At 40.9% G+C, this 20,017-nt stretch overlaps 1 protein-coding gene across 5 annotated transcripts in view; it reads right to left on the minus strand.

The window, feature by feature from the left end:
• MTA1 (metastasis associated 1) overlaps positions 1 to 20,017 on the minus strand; it is an 87,206-nt gene that overhangs the window by 62,446 nt on the left and 4,743 nt on the right. For all 5 annotated transcript variants that reach the window (XR_012674553.1, XR_012674554.1, XM_075156620.1 and 2 more), the window contains exons 2-3: positions 5,259 to 5,326; positions 2,768 to 2,861 (exon numbers count right to left, since the gene is read on the minus strand). Coding sequence is in view for 3 of the 5 variants with exons in the window: in XM_075156620.1 (XP_075012721.1) it covers positions 2,768 to 2,861; positions 5,259 to 5,326 (162 nt within the window). In the remaining 2 variants the exon portion in view is untranslated. The remainder of the gene's footprint in view (positions 1 to 2,767; positions 2,862 to 5,258; positions 5,327 to 20,017) is intronic.

The following is a 20,017-nucleotide window of genomic DNA, read 5'->3' on the forward strand; positions in this document are numbered from 1 at the left end:
GTAGGTCTAAAATACAGACATCTTAAACAGAAGACTCTGTGAATCCAGAAATGTCTGCAGTCAGAAAGCTCCATTAATCAGCTGAACAAAGGCAGTTAAAAGATCAGCGATGCAGATACGTACATCTACTGCAAATGCATCAAAATGAGGCAACAGGAGACTTTATGGAAATGAACTCAAAGTCAGTGACAGTGTTGAGTATCTGTACTAGGATCTTAACATCCACAAAATTTAATTTCATTATACCATGCAGGATGTAGATTTTATTTTTTCAGGGTAAAGACCGAACGGCTGTCCAAAAGCTTAATTTTACTCTCTTCTCCCTCCCTAAGAAGAATGGAAGCCCCACAACAGCACATCTATCTAAATCTAATTGATTTAGTAGCAATTTTATTCTGCACCAGAAAGAAACATACTGGAAAAATGCTAGTTACTAATGAAATTTACACTAAGAGACAGCCTCAGTTGTCTCTGGTGGCTCTGTTAATAGAAGTGTATAGAAGAATTTTCCTGTCTTTCAAACACATATTCATATGAACAATGAATTCTTTGTTTGCATTAAAAAAAAATCTTGAATTTCTTATCACAAAAAGAAATCAGCCTTTGCAGGTTCAAAGAGCATTTATATGGGTTCAAATATTTTTAATTTCCAGCCTCAGACATGCGTTTCTTTGAATCATTCCTACCTGCTTCCTTTACTAAATCTAGTGAAGTGAGACACACATGAAGGAATCAATAGTCACGTTGTTTATGGTGAAGCTCCTATTAAGCTTCAGTATTCTCGGATAAAACGAGTACTGCTGCACTGAAGAGAGATCAAAAAAGCTTTGCCTGCTACCACAATTCTGCAACACAGCCAAATCTCATCTCAATGCCATAAGACCTTTTTTCCAAGGTACGGTTGCAATGGAGGGACTGACTTGGACTTGAATCTACAACAGAAAATATTCAGACTTATCAATAAGGGGCTAGTTTTGCTGCATGTTTTCCCCAATGGCACTACAGCACTGAGAACACAGCAAGACATTATATTCATTGTTAAAACTGAATATCTGATTTAATCAATCACCATGCAGTACACAACTATGTACATCTGTCTTACATATACATCACAGTCTATTCACACATATACCAAGAAGCACATTAGAAGACAATGATGCTTGGCAGCTAAATCATAATTTTGACATGCCCAGATCTGATTGCTTCTTTTTCATTTATGTATGTGCCTACAGGAAAGCCTTGAATTACAAGGATTGATATGGCTGTCCATGCTGTTTGCTAAATTTTAAGCAATCTGAACAGCTACATCTCACATACTCCATTGTTTGTAAGCAAAAACAGTTTAGTAACTCCACCTGCTTACTCTTTTTCTCCCTTTTGACATGTCTTTTTTGGTAACTGTCTGTTTTGTTAGTACTGTGTCCATCACCTCGCAAGGATGGGATGAGAGGGATGCTGAACTGGCAGAGGAAGGTGTAATGAACCCAAATCTAATCCTCGCTGGCAACTAGAATGGAGTCAAACAGGCTAGAAGCACCCCAGATAAAGTACCCAACGACATGTGATACGTTGCACTATTTCTCCCCCAGAGATGGATACTCCCCTTGAGAGCCAGCTAGTGCACTGTGCTCACCTCCTTCTAAGTTTAGAATGCACAGATCTACAGCAGCTTCCCAGCTATTTTGTGTTGTTTTTTTTTTTTTTTAAATTATCTGAGGTTTTTTTGCAATACCTTGCCTTACAGACTTATAAAGGCAAACATCTAATCTATACTGACACATAACTATTTTTTGTATGCACTTTTTAGAATTTTAACACTGTTTCTATAATTGAAAGAGAATTGTAACACTAAATTTTTGTTTAGAAATAATCTTCCATCTCTACTCAGCTAGGTATCTCACATGCCTCTGACCTCCTTGGCAGAGGAGTACATGCCAAGATAAGTTAACATTCTGAAAATAATAAAAATCAATAAATTACTTACGCAATGCATACACGCAAAGGAGGACAAAGTAAGGTAGCATGAACAACCCCCTAAATTTTATGATAGTTTAGCTTCATGGTTTTTTTTTTAAATTAGAAAGTACAGTACTAAAAAAAAAAAGATTATACTTTTCAAGTCTCCTCTCAGCCTAGACATTTTTTTTTTCCTAACAAAAGGACTTAAGTATTCAAAATAGTGATAGAATGTTCTAAAATTCAGTGCTTTTAAAATGTATTTACTGAGCACGTTCAGACAAAAGCTATGTCACTACGAAAAATATCACTAATATTGAAACATAAAGAGAATTCCTGTTAGCCAAGTTTCAAGCTGGCCATATTTCAAGTCGGTTTCCTATGATCAGACTATTTGATTTACTCACAAAGAAAGTTTGAGGTTTGTTTTTTTTTAATCTGCTAACCAAACCAAATCATTCATGAGAAGTAATACATAAGATAGGGAGAATACTTTCCCTCATCCCCAAAATTAAGAAATTGAAATATGAAGCAAATAAGACGCCTTTACTCAGCCCTAACTGAAAACTTCTGTCCTGTCCCTACCATGATAACCAAACCATACACCAAATGAGGTTTTAAAAGGTTTAAGGGGTGAGCAAGAGAGAGAAAGAGAGAAAAGTCACCCAAACAAGTAATGCAATTTGCTGAAGATGAGTACAGGAAAAGGACATTTAAAAATAATAATATTAATACTTGTAACTGCAATATCAAAGTTCTATCCAAGTTTGGCAATTTTGTGTAGAAGCAATTTGAACACAAACAAGCTTACTTGCATGTTTGTCTGCCAATACAATAAGTGTACTTGATATGTCTCTTCTTCGGTAGAAACACACCACCTTTGCTTCCACATTTCCATTGGCAGTCTGAAACAGGAAAAAAGAAAAAAAGTGAGCACAGATCAAGAACTGAACTGTATGCGCCAAACTAGAGAACTTCATAAATAATTTGGAATTTTGCACAAGAGCTACATAGCATCACCTTTTAGCACCCTCCAGCTGCACGTTATCTAACACAAACTCCGGCGTGATCCATTCCAGGGTAGGGGAACAGAGTTTGGCCTGTTTCCCTAATTGTTTCTGCGGGATCACTGTTTTCAGCAGTTACAGATGTTGCAAGGGGTGAGAAAAAACACTTACCTGCAGTTACAACATATTAACAAGCCACTTTGCTACTTTTCAGGTGATGCCTACAGTTAGTAGAATTCAAAAGCATCTTTAAAATCCTAGTAAAAATAACTGTGAAATACAGCAACAGAATTCAGGTTTCAGCTGTTCTCCAAACTCTGTAGGACAGTAGGAAAGCAAGAAGAACCCAGCCATTATTACTTTCACAAAAGGAATCACATAAGGTTTTCTTTCTCTGACAGCACTGAGCTGAACAATGACTAACACAAAAAAATCATTCCAAAAGGAGAACCAAGGAAGCTGCACCAGGCAATAAACTCTACACCAGTGGCAACATACAAAAAAGTCTGAATTTCTGAGAAGTTTGGGATTTTTTTCTTAAAACTCTTAAAATGAGATAGGTGAGGAATCTCTTATAAGATGGTACCTGCCAAATTATGAAACCAGCTTTATACAAACTCTAGGGGAGATACACGAACTGGTTTGTAACAGCCTCAGCCAATCTACTGTCTCTAAAATAAATTCACAAATAATGAAAATGTAACGGAAAAGAGTTGTATCCTACTACTGCAGAGTCCTTAAAAGCATAATGATGGCACACAGTTTAAGAAACTATAAGACTAAGACAAAAATTCTCCTCCAGGAAGTCTGCAAAAAAAGCTAGTGGACCACCAATCTGTCCACAAGGAAACAAAATAAAAACTGCTATACATGCTTGTTGCCAATATATGAATGGAGGAAAAGTTTCATCTTTTATAATACCAGTTTTCCTAACACAAAGAAAAAAAAATCAGGCAATACATACACGCACAAATATTTCCCCTTGCAGCCTAGCAGTTTTTGGTAGGGAGCCTGCAGAATTTCTATCCTTTTCTGTTAAATAATTCAGAGGAACTATTTTTTGAGGAACTAAAATACAAAGGCAGGAGCCACTTTGTTAAAACACAGACAGCTACAATGTAGAATTACCTATTTCATTTAATTGCCCAGGCTTCATTTACACTCAGTGAAAAAAAGGCAGCACAAGATATATGATTCATTTCAACCTGAAAGACCCATTTCAAAGAGTAGGTCAGAGAAATAACAGCTCAAGCAAGAGTTCCAATAAGATGAGAGATCCAGGCTGAAAGTTCTTTTTTCAAAGCAGGGGTAGAATGAAGAGGGGAAAACAACACTTTCCTAGAAAGTGATCACAAATGTGCACCCTGTAACTGATGGAATACAGCTATTGATACCGCATGGCTATGGACCCACCGGGAATATTTTAGGAACTCACTCTCGCTTCCTTAATGGAAGAGAGACCAAGTATTTCTGCAAAAGACCTCCACTAAAAAGCAGGAGTTACAAGGATGATCTAGCCTTCACCGATTCTTTATTTGTCATTATATTGATAAATTTTCTCTTCCAAGTAATTGTTTTAGAAAGACATGTTTTTCCATTACTGAAGAAAAAGACCTAATTTTAGTCAGTTAATTTAAATTCAAATCCAAAACAGCAATGTTACATTCCTTCTGTATGGGCTGCAGTGGACACGCTGGTATTAAACCTGAGAAAGTGGCACGTTTAGGACACAGCTAACGGCTTCAGAACAGTCCTTCCTCTTTAACTAGGTAAAATTTCAGCATCGAGGACTTCAGCTGGCTTCCCACATGCAAGGTATCTCGCTTCCCTTTTAGATCCAATGAAGGGGAAATTTGGCAGATGAAATAACACACTGGCCCAAAAGACAACCAGCAAGGACAAAGTCTGACGAAGCAGATGAAAGCTCCAAACCTTCCTGTTGCGCAAGAGTCTCCCCCAAGAAAGACCAAATTACAAAGCTCTCCATCCTCTAGGCAAACTGTTATATTTTCTTCGTATCTCACGATCCCGGCATGGAATTGAAGAACTGCAGAAATCTCCTGCCCTACAGGTGGGCATAATCACCCTGAGAATGACCTACCCTTGACAGTCAGTCCTTTCATACCAAAGGAGAACAATCTAGCAGGTCTCAAAGCATTCCAAAAAAGTATCAGAACAAAAGTATTTTCAGCTTCTAATTACCAGAGAACTGCTAAAGAATTGTTTTGATTTTAATCAAATCAAACAGATCATAAATTCAATTAACTTCCAAGACTTGATGGAAAAACTGTTTACCTTATTGAGCTCTTCTATTCTTCGTATCAAATATGGGTTACTTGAAGAATTTTCGAAGTAGACATAATCTGACAAAAAGAAAAAAAGACTTTAAAAGACGAACTGCTAAAAATCAAATCAAAACCTCACATGTGTACCTGTTAAAGGTATACCAAATTCATTTCTTGGCACAAGCAGTATTTCGAAATACCAAAGTCATTTCTTGACACAAGCAGTATTTCAAATGTCCCTACTAAAACCAGGATTTTAAACAAGGAAATACAAAATCCATGCCAGTATAAGGAACATGTATTAGTGCAATCTGAAGGCCATAAACTTTCGGAAAAAAAATGGAGCTCTACTGTCAGCCTGGAAAGCAAAGCATATGATCTTCCTTCCCTCTCTGATCAGGTTATTTCCACTTTGATCACACTGTTTTCTTTACTTGCTTCCTCTTTTTTTTTAATCAAAATCCAGCCACTTCTCACCAGCAATATACGATCTTTCCTCTTCCCCTCCAGCTCAGCTTCAAGGTACTGCCCATTTACTTAGAATACAAATAGTTTCATTCTTTCTTTCTCTCTTATCTTTTTCTCTACTTCCTGGTCTTTTATGCCTATATTATCCTAGAATACCCTCAACAAAACTTTATATAGTAAGCCAAACAGGTCAGTAATACTTATATTTCCAAGCAGGATAAACATCTTAAGTGACAGGAAAAAAGGTTCTGTATCCAAGGTAGCGCCTTCAAAAAAAAAAAATCAGAGAGGCATCAAGGAGTGCCACATAAATAATTTGGTATTACTGAGCTCCATGCTTAAATACTCCTTTTTATAGGTAAGGAAACAGAAGCTCAAGAGTCTTGAATGGACTTGGTCTTTATCTCCCAATACTCCGGAAGCCAAATCCTAAACCTTAAGCGAGGCAAACAGAGGGCTGAATTCACCTCCCGGCCGCAGCCACCCGCTCTCGGGGCTGACCTTGCATGTTACAGATTTCTCTTACGCCCAGATCTAACAACGATTCCTTCCAAGACTATCTACTGAATTTAAGCCGATTTCCCTCCAGATTTCCCAGCTCGTTTGTGTTTGGAGCAAAACACCCATAGCCCCTGGGCACGACTCAGGTAATCTGCAGTGAACACATTAGCATGACGCTCCACCACTGAATGGGGCTGGCCTTTTGTAAATGGGGACCACTACAGAGGCTGTTAGCCTCAATCTCCCTGAAATGCTCGTCAAAAGGGCAGTCAGTATCAGAGACACCGTCACCTCCTCCCCAGCCCGGAGGAAGGAAGACACCCCCCAGGGCCTCTGCTCCTCAAAAGCTGCACCATGAGGGTTAACGACTCCCCTCTTATCTCCAGGGTGGCCAGGGAGACACCAGAGCGTTCACCCATCACGTCCTACAGCGTCCCTTCCAAATCCCCGTGTAACGCTACTCAAGCTCCAGACACAGATTTTTTCAGACTACTGCTTACAGCTCACGTTATCCGCAGGTCTCCCTGGCGTTAACAGCCCAGCGGGAGGCACAAGAGCACAGCAGCGAGCGCTGGGCAAATGGCCCAGCAGGACCTGCAGCCCTCGCTAACTGCAAACAGCCCGAGTGCCCTCACGTCCCTTCAACAGGGCTGAGCTGCCTTAGGAGAGCGGTCACAAATCGAGAATCCCAGGGATTACAATCCCAAGAGCGGAAATTTCCCCAAGGTCTTGTCTTTCCAAAAAAATGGATCATATGCCATGAGTTGCAAAGACACCTTGACAATGAGGTCTCAACACGGTCGTGGTTGAAGTAATGTGTGATGAGGTTGCAATGCCAATACTCAAACAGTGCACATCTTGGGTTATTCAACCATACATAGTGTAACCAGGGCTAATAAAGCATAGAAATACTACACCCATTTTTTTATATTTTTGTGCATTCTGCGCTCCAGACCTCTCAGACTTATCATCAGCTATCTTCACACACACTAACACGCATCTGAGCGACTTCAAAACTTTCTTCCTGAGTGCAAGAGTCGGTTCCTCTTAAATGTCACTCCCCTGCAGGCTTTAGACTGAAGAATGATCTCATCTAAGGAATTCAGACTGGAAATCTGGTTTGTAGGAAAACTAAGTTCCCAGAAATGGTTAAAACACCCAAGTAACCAGATCCTAAATTTCCACTCCCAAGCACCCGCTCTGTGCGGCACAGCAAACGGGAAACAACAGGCTCAACATTACTATGACCAACTCTACCAGAAGTCACAAAACCAAACAGATATTTGGCAGCTTCAGCAATAACAACAGCTGACTGAAAATACAATGACAGGCATTAAGCAATTTACAGATCAGCAGAGTAAAGAGAAATCTTTTCTCCCACAGCAGAACCACCCATGCCTTGCAAGGGTGCTGCAGTGGAGGATGTGGAAGCTTCGAGGTGCCTCCAAGCTCAATGGCCACCTCTCCCCTCAAGGCTCCATCACCTGAAGAAAGGATGAGTTCTTTCCCCCCACCCCTCTCATTACTCCCAACCCCTCACTTCAGGTACTTTGGCTGAGACCGTTGCAAAAATCTTACATTTGTGAACACTGTGACTGAAAATTAAAAATGAAAACTAAAGGAAATGTCAATCTCTGTCTTGAAAATATAACGTTGTCTTTAATTCCATGGATTTCAGGTGACCATTACAAATCCTCATAGTTCACATAATTTTTCTAACCGCTTTTTTGTGTGCACATACGTGCATATATTCTCACACACACATTTTCTACCTCAAGTGAGCATTAACTCAATTTTTCATGTAACTACAGTTTATTGATTGTAAAATCTGGCATGGATTTAAAGAAAGTTTATCACAGATGAATGGTTTACCAAAGAAGAGCTCATGGTGATAACCAACAGTTTTGAATAATAAAACCCCAGAAACATTGTTTTGCTCAGGAGCAGGAACATCCCCAAACCCACACTCCGTGATCAGTAACTGCAAACGACCCTCACACAAAATAGCCAACTGCACACTGCTGGCAGAAAGGCAGAACCGAAGCTGTCCCAGGGGATGCTTCAAGAGCTGACACATGACACAGTGTAGAGGTGCATATTTAGACCAGTGCTTGATGACTTCATCGCGTCACAAATGCACAGCTCAGTACATCTCAATCCATGTTTTAGACTAATCCCACAACTATGTTAAGCATTTCACCAGTAGCTATGCAACTAATGGAGACCTATTTCCCATTACTCAAATTACCTGGAAAAGGGTTTCTTCCTCTCTGCAAGTAATGCAGAGCGCACTGCAAATCACATAAAACAGAATGTGAGCAGATCAGAGGGGAATAATTTGCATTTTTCACAGAGATCTTAAATACTTTAACTAAAATTAAAATGCTATCCTGCACAGAGAAATGCTCGAGTTACTCACTGTTCCACACGTACAACAGAAATTTTAAGTTCAACAAACTACTCTCCAAACTGATGCTTTAGCAGATGAGAGCACTCCTCTTAAATTGTTCCATAAGCAACAAACCAGTGAAGGCTGTTTCCTACACACCAGTTTAAAGGAGGTACAGCACCACGCTCCGTTGACCCCTACACTCCAAAACACCTCCTTGCCCCTTGAGCAGCACTTCCCCTTCATCTCCTGCTTCCTCCCATGCCATGGAAGTGCATCCTTCACATACTGCCTACCCAACTAATACTATTCCCAGTTTGCTTTCAGGACGGTAGCTACAACCGCACACAAACACACACATCGGATAACAGAAACCCTCTACAGGCTCCCAACAATCCAGTTGTCAATGGGAGACATCCTGTATGTGCACAATTGCCAGAGTGTCTGTGCCCTGGGCTGAAAGAGAGGATGGGGAAAGAGACAAAATTAACAAACCTCTAAATAACAGGAAGATAGGCATCTCAGCTCCTGCTGCAGAACCGGAAGGAAAGAGCAGGCTACAACAAAAAATAAAGTCTAGGGACAGAAAAGTAGAGCCTGATAGCAAGCAAAACAAGTCAGACTCTTCAAACACAACAGACTGTCTATCCTTGCTAATTTATTGGCTTTCCTACCTACACGACTGAAGAAAAAGGACTAGCCTATCTGCTCTGCACCCCACAAGCACAGCTCGTCTCCTTATCAACAGTAACCATCATAAATACACAAAGGTTGGAGACTCAATCCCATACCTTCATAACAGCTTGCAGCTTAAATTCACAATCCCTGAATTAATCAGCCATGCATCCACATCGCGACCATAATTAACAGCATCACTTGTGCACATCACGGAATTCCCTATGATCAGGCTAAAGCAATGACTGAGGAGTGTGGCCATCATGCATATCACCACCTTCTGGCACAAACTCAAGATTTATTTCTTCCTCTTGCTTGTACTGTAACAGAGCAGAAGTACCCACATATGTGAATCTACCCAAAAAGCCTTTCTATCCTATAACATTTTTTTTCTGAAGCTGAGAATATACACAGCTTACTAGAAGGCAATGCTATATGACACAGGTACTGAACTGCTGTAACACACAGAGATAAGCATACTTGCAACAATACAGCAGCTAAAACTAGAATGACTACAGACCACAGAAGATGGAAATTTTCCACAAAGGTAGTAAAATAATTGTTCTCAATTATCAATAAACATAACAGACTTTCTTTTTTGCTTTCATATACTTCTAAGACATTATCGCAAAATAGCTTCTTCCTCTACCCTCTTTGTGTCAGCTGTTGATTAAGTCTACATCAGTCCATGGAAAAGAAAATCAGGAGGGAGTACCGCAAAAGAAAGCACACACACTGTCTAGAAGTCCTATATTTATAAGATTAAACATGTCTGAGCTACCTAATAACCTTATGGGTTTTTAGGTGATCAAGTTGCAAGAATGCCCAAAAGTATTTTTATCCTTCCCAACTTACATTTGCCTTTCAAGCTACAAGTGCTTTCTGAGGACTGACCTCGCTGAATACTCCCTACCTTACCTCCAGAAAGTCTTACGCACTGCGTACTGCCTTAGCCTACAGATGTACTCAGGACACAGGGAGGCTGAAGCCTTCCTCTTCCCACACTCACTACTGCTGTTGGGTACAATATGCATTTCCAGACATGTGATAAAGAAGTAACTTCACAGTTGCAAATATTTCCCCTGCCCAATCCACAAAGCTGCTGCCCTGAATTAAAGATGAGCACCAAGAGAGTGCATAAACTTACGATGACCTGCTTACTTTATGACATATCTTACAGGAGATATATGCCTCCTCATACTCTGGATTTCCAATTCAATTTTGGGCCAGTTTCTTTCGGTAAGCTCCAGTTTTCAAATTATTCAGCAGCTTGGTCCTGAAACTGTCAATCACTTTACATTTTGGATAATACAATCCCTCTTGGTCTACATTCTCGTGACAAAGGAAGCTGGAGAGGCTAACACTGCTTTCAGCCTAAAAGTCAAGCAATCTCACCTGGCAGAGTCCAGGTCCCATTGCCTTCTGGCTGTTCAAAAAACAGCATCACTCACAGCAGCTGTCACCTGATGAAACGTTTAGTTACAGAACAGATAGAGTTGCAACAGAGAAAGCCTTACCAGCACAATATTTTCATTACTAGAAATGCAAAACTGAAACAGTTGTTTCTGTTGCTAAAAGAATTATGATGTCCAATACACCTTGCAGTATACATGAACCAGGTATTTACAATTAATGGCTTTCACGGATTGACAAAGGTATTAAAGATATACTGTCAACACAAGTTTAATTCATATTTACTGGACAGCAGTATTTGTGGCTACTGCACACACAGGATACTTGCTGTTTTGTCCTCAGCTTGCTGCATTATTGGCAACACCACTACTACTACTCAATTCCTTAAAAAAGGAGTGGAAATGCAGCAACAACCCAAGCACACAAGCATCTGAAATACCTATAGTCATTTAGTGAAGGACATGGCAAAAGCAAGCACCATCTCCTGCAGAAATCTCCACTCCATACAGTTAATAGCAAAGCATCACTAAATTTAGTAAGGATGCGTTGAGGCACCCCAGTTAAATCAAGCTAACTTTGCTCTTCTGAGCAAGTGACCAAGTCAAAAGGCTCATGAAGATATCAAAATAAATAACCCTTGACTGAAATCTTTAACCAAGATACACATCTCAAAAGGGACCATGCTGGTGAGAAGAATCCACTGCTCACAACGCGTGCTCCTAAGACTAGCTGCCTGGTCTCAATGAAAAGGCTTAGCCACAACAAAACAGGGGAAAATTACCTAAGCGACAAGTTCTCACTGCTAAAGCAGAAAGCCTGGTTTTCACCAACGGATCAAGATTAACACACCACTGCACCACTTCCTTAAGCCCAAAGCCTGCAGTAAACTTCCTAGATATAAATTAGCAATGACAGCTCAACTCTGCGCGTGCACGTCCATCCAGAACAATGACTACCCTATCTCTAAACACACAGTGAAAACAGTCCAAAGTCGGGTAAAAACAGACAAGGCTTCCTTCAGAAAGGAAGGCTGCCATCCTCAAGAGCTACCGGTCACAGGACCCAGAAGGCTCTGGCAGTCGGTCAAATGTTTTAGGTCACCATCAGGTCTCAGACATCGCAAACTCCGTGCAAGGAAGGTGGGATGGCTCCACACATAAGCAAAGCGATCCACAGCCAAATTCTCCTGATGTATTTGCAGCTTCTCAGACTGGAGCCAGAAAACACTCTTAAAGGAACTGTTGCAGCCCTTCCCTTCCCTTTATGATTTCCTACTTCAGCCTGGCAGTTAATAGTCTTCACTTAGGAGTTTCTACAGCATGACTCCTCTGCTAGCTCCCATAGCTTTCCGGGTTCAGTAGATGTTGAGAGTTGACCTACGCAGGGAGTTATATGAGCACACTCCCTCCAAAACAGCAGTTATGACTAGTTAATTACACGCTGAAATTATATGTATAGAAAATCTTAATTTACAATGCTGTTTTGTAATTATGTAAAATATTTGTTTCTCCTACAAGACCAGCCCTTACAATGGAAAGTTGCTTTTACCCTCCTGGAGGGCGTGCAGACAGCATAACGAGGGTGCCTGTACAATCCTGAGCCTATAGGGATATACTGAGAAGACAACATCCTAGATATTAAAAAGGAAATGCATCACCATAACACCCATGTGCTAAGCATTTTAGTGGTGAGCAAGCATACAGCCTCTCCAGATTCTATCAGCTCGTATAATATACTGTAAAACCTCTAAAAAAAAAAAGAATGTATAGATGTACGTATACAAGGATATGCAGTATGTTCAGCTCAACTTCCCCTTTCCACCCCTTCTCCAAAAAAAACAACAGGACTTGAAAGAACCCTGGAGCTGTAAAGTGAAGCGTCCGGATATGCGCAAGGAAAGGACAACTCAGTTTCATTTAATAAACTAAAGCCTCTATAATGACAATCAAATTCCAAGCATGCATCTACACACATACGCATGCAGAAGCACCGCTCAAGATTGCTTTGTACTAAAGGAAGTTCAGCCTCACGTATTCAAAACGCATGGCAGAAGTCCATGTTCTCAGTTTCATACCAGCTTCTACTCTTATTTTCAAGAAGGAAACATAGAACAAGATGACATTCCGGCCCCCAGCAGCGAGAAGGGAAAAAAAGTGGCAAATTCATAAATATACAAGTGAGAAACCCATGTACTTTTTGCCAAGTCCCCATGAAACACGCACCTGTACGAAAATGCGTAGAAGCTGATAATCAGTGCAAATGTCAATACCTTGTTTTATCATACTTCAATATCATACTTTAACTCAGAGTCAGCATGCTTGTAAGAAACAGGTAGTCGATTTTCTTGAGTTTGTTAATTCACCACTTTTTCTAATGGCTAAACTCTTATTTCTAAAGGTGGGTTGCCCTGGAGAATGTGATCAAAGCCATGAACATAAAGAAGCAGGAATAGGCTTTTATCTCCTCACCTTAAAAATTCCCAAACTGTAAAATGCTCAAGAAACAAGGATTATCTACACATTCATGTGGTAAACAAAATGTTCACATTAAATTTTCTTCCAAATGTGCAGAACTTGTATCTAGAAAGGGACAGCCAAAATAACTTGGCTGTTTTGAGATGAAACCTATGCAGCAGGTTTTCTGACTTGCCTCCAAAAATCCAGGTTCAATATTCCCCAAACTGTAACCCTAAAGTAGAAGCAATTCATGGCAAGGTCCACGTAACAGGACTACGGATTATGAAGACCTATAAAAAAGCTGATACAAACTTTTATCAGTGCAAGCTCTTCTCATATAGTAAGAGAGTATAAAAAAAAAACAAAATAAACCCAAAATGAAACCTCTGAAGGACCTGTAATGGTAACAAACAAAACCTCAAATATCTACCACACAGAACTCTACTCAAGCTAAGAAATATCTTCTACCTTTTTGGAGCAAAAAAACCATCTAAGTTAATGACATGCAACTTGCTTGGACACAGTTGCTTGATCCAGTTTAAACTCTGAAACATTAAGGGATTCGGAACTTCCCAAAGGTCTTCTGTTCTTTGTTTTCTATCATGTCAAAGGGGGGAAAAAAAACTCCTGTCCAGCTACCTCATATCATTTTTTTGCCTGATTCTTAGTGAAACAAGGTTTATGCAACTCCATTATCTATGCATTAGTTCTTCCCTATTAACTCCTGAACCCTTTGTTTGATTTAAAACATTTCACAGAGGAACAGAAGTCTCAAAGATAATTAAGTTCTAATCACTGTTCCCTATCTTAAAAACATAGATACTAAAACTACAGGAGAAAGTGAGAAAGGTAAGACAGACAATTAGAGATATGAAATGCTTCCCATTTCAGAAACAATTAATAGACTAGGTTTTAAAGCAAATCACTGGAGATTCTGCAGGTTTGGGGGAATTATCAAAAGTGCTTGCTTTCTTATGCACCTCCCAACACCTCTATTGTCAGTGCTGTTCAAGGCAGGTCCTTGAGTCGATTAACTTCTGATCCGATTCATTATGACCAAGTGTGTTCCCAAACGTTTACCCTCTCTGCCAGGGAAGAAGGCAGATATTCTGCCTAGCAGCAACAATCTAGAGACTCAAGATCTCAGCTCTGGACGAGGCACAGAGTTCACACATAAGGTACCTTTCCCAGTAAAAGTGCAAAATTACAAAGGAGTCGGAGCAGAAGAAGGCGAAGAACCACCTCACAGAAGAAAGAACACAAATTTTAGAGTCAGCGTCTTTATTTCTGTTCCTTACAGCACTGTTGGCTGTTTTCAGTTGCAGATCATCTGTGCAAAAAACCGAAGGACAGCAATCTGCTGGTACTTGTGAAAAAGAGGTTATGGGTGTCAGCTGTGCTTCATGGGTCACTCTTCTTATCTAAGAAGTATGCCACGCTGAAATAACTGTTACTAGGGATGCCACCTTAAAGGTAAGGTAGGGAGACTGTGTACAAACAGGACTTGAAAAAAGAATTTGTGAGAATCCTGGAAATAAAATTAAGCTTCCAAAGTACTACCCTGAGGATAAAGAAGCAATTCTGCTGCTAGAAATCAATTATATGGCAGTACAAGGAAACCCATTTCAATTAATCCACTCCCAATATCCCAGCTATAACTGAGGCACATTTGCATGTGGCACTGACCCTTTAGGTTCACTAAGTCAACTCCCTCCAGCTTCCTGCATACACTAAATATTCATGGAGAACCACTTTTTATTCTCTGCTTTACATGAGATATCCAAGCATGAGTCGAAGTCCTCTGGACACAAAGCCTGTTCTGTATTACCTCTTCTACCACTTCAGTTCCCAAGGATGTAGCTATACAAACATTTTCTGCAGTAGCAAAGTTGTGAGCCTACATCATTTCAGCTGTACCAGTACAACTCTTTGTGGGGCAATACCATGAACCAGCTCATAGAAATAGTCCAGGATTAAAAAAAGAAAAACCCTTCCACAAAGGTGGGTTGTAAGGGAAGACCAGGATGGTCTAATTTACAGAAGAGAGAGAGAAACACTGGAGCAGATGGAGAAACTAGTAAGAAGAGAACTCCTTAAATCATGGGGGAGTATTTGGGGGGGGGGGCGGGCATGGGAGAGGAGTATCCTTAAACTGCATCCTAACCACCAGCTTCTCTAGCAGCCAAGGGAACAGCCTGTTCCATTGCAATTCTCATTGCTAAGGACAGATAAGAAAAACATTATTTTCCAAAAGATATTTAAGCAGCACAGAAGATGACAAGAAATCAGCTTCATATTCCCTGCAAGTATCTCAAGAGTTGCAAAACAAGAACCTCTGAAGTACTCAGACACCAAGCTTGGTATCACCCTCAAGAAACAAACAAAACAACAGAAGTTGTGGGTTTTTGTTTGGGTTTGTTTGTTTGTTTAAAGGCAATGTTGGACTTCAGTTAGTCAACCTGAATTAACTGCTTAGGCCATGGTATGACAGTATATTAAGTCCAGTAGTAGGGGTTTCAGTGCCAGATCAAAACCATCCTGGCTTCACAATGTAAAACACAGATGAAGTATAAACTCCTGCCATAGTTTTGCAGATGTTTCTTCAAACAAGAGTGCCAGTGAAGCTGATTCATCCCCCGCCCTCTCATACCACCCCCTCAAGTTGTGACAGCTTCTCCTTGGATGGGAGGAGGCAGGCACGCACGTGGTAAACCTGATTAGGAACTCACCAGGGTCAAAAAATTGTCTCCCAACCAAACCAATTCCCTGTCCTGCTTCGCTGCACAGGCACACTGAGCTGTGTAAATCCAGCTAAGGAAGCAACGCGAGAACAGTAACAAGTGTCTGCAAGCAGGGGCTGCTTAAATCGACACCAAAAGAAACATCCACAGAAACTGTCTCACTTGGCTCGTTCAAATTTCATCAGATGTTGACAACTTAACTCTGTAAGGACAAGCTCTGTGCTAAATCAGGAATCATCTGCTCACACCACACTAACTTTATGCTTGGTCAAGTATCGTCTGTCCTCCTACATCTTGCATAAGCGTAAAGTCCCTGAATTAACCAGAGCACATCATGTGCAATTTAACAGAAACATCACCATGGGCCACATCTGACACAGTTCATGACTGGTGATCTGGCAATGCACAGAACCAGAGCTGTGAAATCCCAGGCGCCACGAAGACTAAACAGCTTGCGAGTAACACACATGTAAAAGACTGGAGAAGCCTAAATTTTTTCTTTCGCTTGCAAACTCACTTTAAAGCTGCCAACTAACTTCTTTGCTTTACTTCATTCATCAATGTCAAGTAAAAATTATCTCAGGAACACTCCTCCTTCCTAAAGACGATCCAGCCAAAGAGCTGGAAAAGGAGACCATGTGCATGGTTCCTTCTGAGTTGGGCTACACAGCCCGAAAGCTTCACTGGTACTTCACAGGTCCTTCCCCTGAAAGCGATTCACCTGCCTCCTTACTTACTTCAGCAAGCAGAAACTGAGGTTTGGTTAGCAGTGATATACCAAAAACAAACAGATGTTTAATTCTGCACAAGACCATGAAGGAAACCTCATTCTTCAAGATTTAAGCCTTCCCTTACAGCTTAACAAATTGAGGAAGTCTTCACTTTTCTCACAAGACACGCTACTCACTCGCATCCCACAGGCAATGGAGATGTACATAAAGGACAAGTCCCCGCACTGGCAGTAAACTGATCAACCAAGATTCGGATTAAGGAGCTTTGCTTGAGGGGGCTCCTCTGTTCAGTCAGGCCTAGGTCTCGTCCAACCATCAGAGCTTATAAAAGTAAACACAAACATTTTTCATGGAGGTCAAGCTGAAATTTCAAGGTTTTTTTGTGAAGCAAACAAGTAAATCAAAAGTACACAGTTTTTATGGGCTGAATTCTTCGCTGAGGTAAGAATGGTTTCCATGCACCTTGAGGCATCAAATAGTGTTTAATCCACTAAGAATCTTCCAAATAAGACTGGTGTGCAAGAAGTGCAGGAGCAGCATGGGAGAGAAGACAAGGCATTTCCTAAACCTTCCAAAAAGAACACCTTCTTCCTTAAATTCATCTTAGGCTTTACTGTATATTTAAAGAAAATTTATGAAATATATGAACATAAAAGGGTTGCCAAATATATTTAAAGCTTGAATTTTTTATGTTTGAATATCCAGCACCAACTCTGAGGACCTCGCAATGTATTAACCTCCAGAAACAGCTGTATCCCATATCCTACTGGACATGAGAAACTTGCCATCTGCAATGGAGAATAAATTAAATTATTCATCTAAGCACCAGGGTTCAACCCCCTTTGAACTGTGGCATAACAAAGTTCTTTTTAAAAGAAGGTTGTGTCTTTTTTAATGTGAAAAATTCCTCGATGTCTTTCCCTACTGAAATGCTTTCTTATGCATTAAATAATTACAGCAGAAACTCATTAGTTCTTGTTAACAACAGACAGTCCAACAGACCAAATTTGGTTTTACAAGTAAAGAGGAGAGGAGAGGAGGAATCATACCAGACTTTTAAAAAAGACTTTGAAGCAGGGCCTCTTTGTATATTATATCCACGGCAGTGAGCTCCGAGATACTAAAGACCTAGAACCGTAATATCTTACAAGAGCACCTTTCCCAACAGTTCCATTTATCTAAACCTCACGGGAAACTCCGGCAAAGCAGCTGAAGGGCTTGGTCAGTTACCTGTTTGGGGATTTTAAAAAATAATGATCTTGCAAAGCAATAAGATACAGTGTAAAAACTCCTTACTTGGTGCAGAAGTAACACTGACTTAACAGATTACTTGTTGCCAGAAGATGTGCAGAACTACGAGGAGGTGACCTCCAGCAGTTCATACCCATGCTTTCAAGCGACCCCAAACTGCTCAGGAGTAGTTTATAAATCGAAATGAAAACAGCAACAGCAATCACCTTATTCTCTTCTCATCCTATTGGGGAGAGATTAAGTACTCTCTATTTATTTAAAGTTAGGATGTTTAAACATCAAAAGTTGCTTAAAAAACAACAACTAGATGCAAGTGAAAGGAAAATCTCTTGCATTCACCCAAAATCTCACTAGTTAAACAAAAGGAGATGAGTTTAAAAGTCTCTTTTCCTCAATTTCTTATCAAGTGTCTTTTATTCACCACCACTGAAAGGGAAAACACACAAACAATATCGAAGGGCTCTGACAGCCACCAAGGAGTAAAACGGCGTGCGGGCACTGCCGAGGTGCGGCTCGGCCGCCCACCGAACCACTGCCAGGCCGCGCCGCAGGCAGGCGGTGTCCCCCCGCCCCAGCCCTCCCGGCAGGCCCCAGCCGCCCACGCACCAGCCCGGCAACTCCTTAAACTCACTAACCCGGCAGAAAACCGTCTCCGTCGGTATGCTGACTTTCTAACGGGCCAGCGACACCAACCTGGCCAAAGAGGCAGCCAAGAAAACCGAGAAGAGGCAGTAGGTGAGCACCAGCCTGCTGGGGACAAGGAGGGGGGAAGCCAGATTCCCCCCTTTGGCAGAAGCAAGCTTAGTGCTTTCACTCCATTTTGCCAGCTGCAAACAGTTTTACAGCTATTACAAATCCGCGGAGCGTGTATTGACACAACTGTCATAGGTCTAGCTCCCAAACACACCTAAGCTGGCTGACAACACACTCCCCACCACGCAACGTTCCCCAATTAAAGGGTAATGAAGACTGAGGCAGTCTGATATAGGGGAGAGGGGGAAGGAAAGGAAGACTGCAGAACACAAGAAGATAAACTTGTAGAACTAGAAACAATGAAAGGAAAAGATGAAGGAACCCACTGCCTGGCTGTTGCTGAAAGGTGATAAGCTAGAAGCCGTCCTATATTTATTAGGGCCAATGACCGCAGAAACCTATTAGTAAGTTGCAAGAATAAACTCTCATTTTTATTATCTTTACTGGTTATTTAATACCTCTCTCCACTAAACCACCGTCAGCTCAGGTTACCTTCAAATACTCCATGTTAGCTAAAAGTTAATAAAGAAAAAACAAAAAAAACCACCAAAAAAACAACACACACAACCAAAACAAAAATATCCCACAGTAACCCCTCCTGCAATCCAAAATACGCACACACTGATAACAAAGCAAGGGGACAGGAGAGGTTTACACATGCCCCTGCAGTTAAATTATCTGAATTACACGCTCCAGATCCAGACTCAACAATATGCTTCTATGCAAGCTTTCCTTAATAGCTCTGTACCTCAGTTCTTTAGCAGGAAAAGCACAGAAAATTATTCTTGACATCATTGTGATGTCAAGAGGACCAACGCACCCATCTGCTTGCAGCTCTCTGGCAGCAGTATGGATGTCAGGAGTCACACACTGCCAGGCGAGTCTGGATGCCAAACGGGGGTATGTAACAGGGTGGGGGGCAGGTCAAACCGCGGTCCCCAGCCACGCATTAATAACACCCTATAATAACAGAGAGATGATGTCATGCTGCCATTCTTAAAAACTTTGGGGATGGCTACACTGAAATGGTAAGTATGACTGCAGCACAGACAGGCACACCAACACCAGGTCTAATATAGCGAGTGAAAATAACACCACCAATGAAGTTGTGGAGCTTCAGTCTCCAGCACACTGGAATAAAGCTGCTGGGAATTAGGTGACCATGCCAGGCACTGTGGGGTCATAATTTCACTCACTTTAATCGTGTTAGATACGGCTAGCACATATGCGCTTGACTGACCTGTGATTGTATCTTCCAATGCCATTTAAACACACCTTAAATGTACCACAGACTCAAAAGCAGTGATAATTTTGTAGCCTACTACACTCCCAAACAAGAGGGTCACTCTTAAAAGTCAAGAACACATAAAAAAGCTTCCCATCTAAAAGCA

Source organism: Calonectris borealis, chromosome 8 (genome assembly GCF_964195595.1).
Source record: "Calonectris borealis chromosome 8, bCalBor7.hap1.2, whole genome shotgun sequence".
NCBI classification, from domain to species: Eukaryota; Metazoa; Chordata; class Aves; order Procellariiformes; family Procellariidae; genus Calonectris; species Calonectris borealis.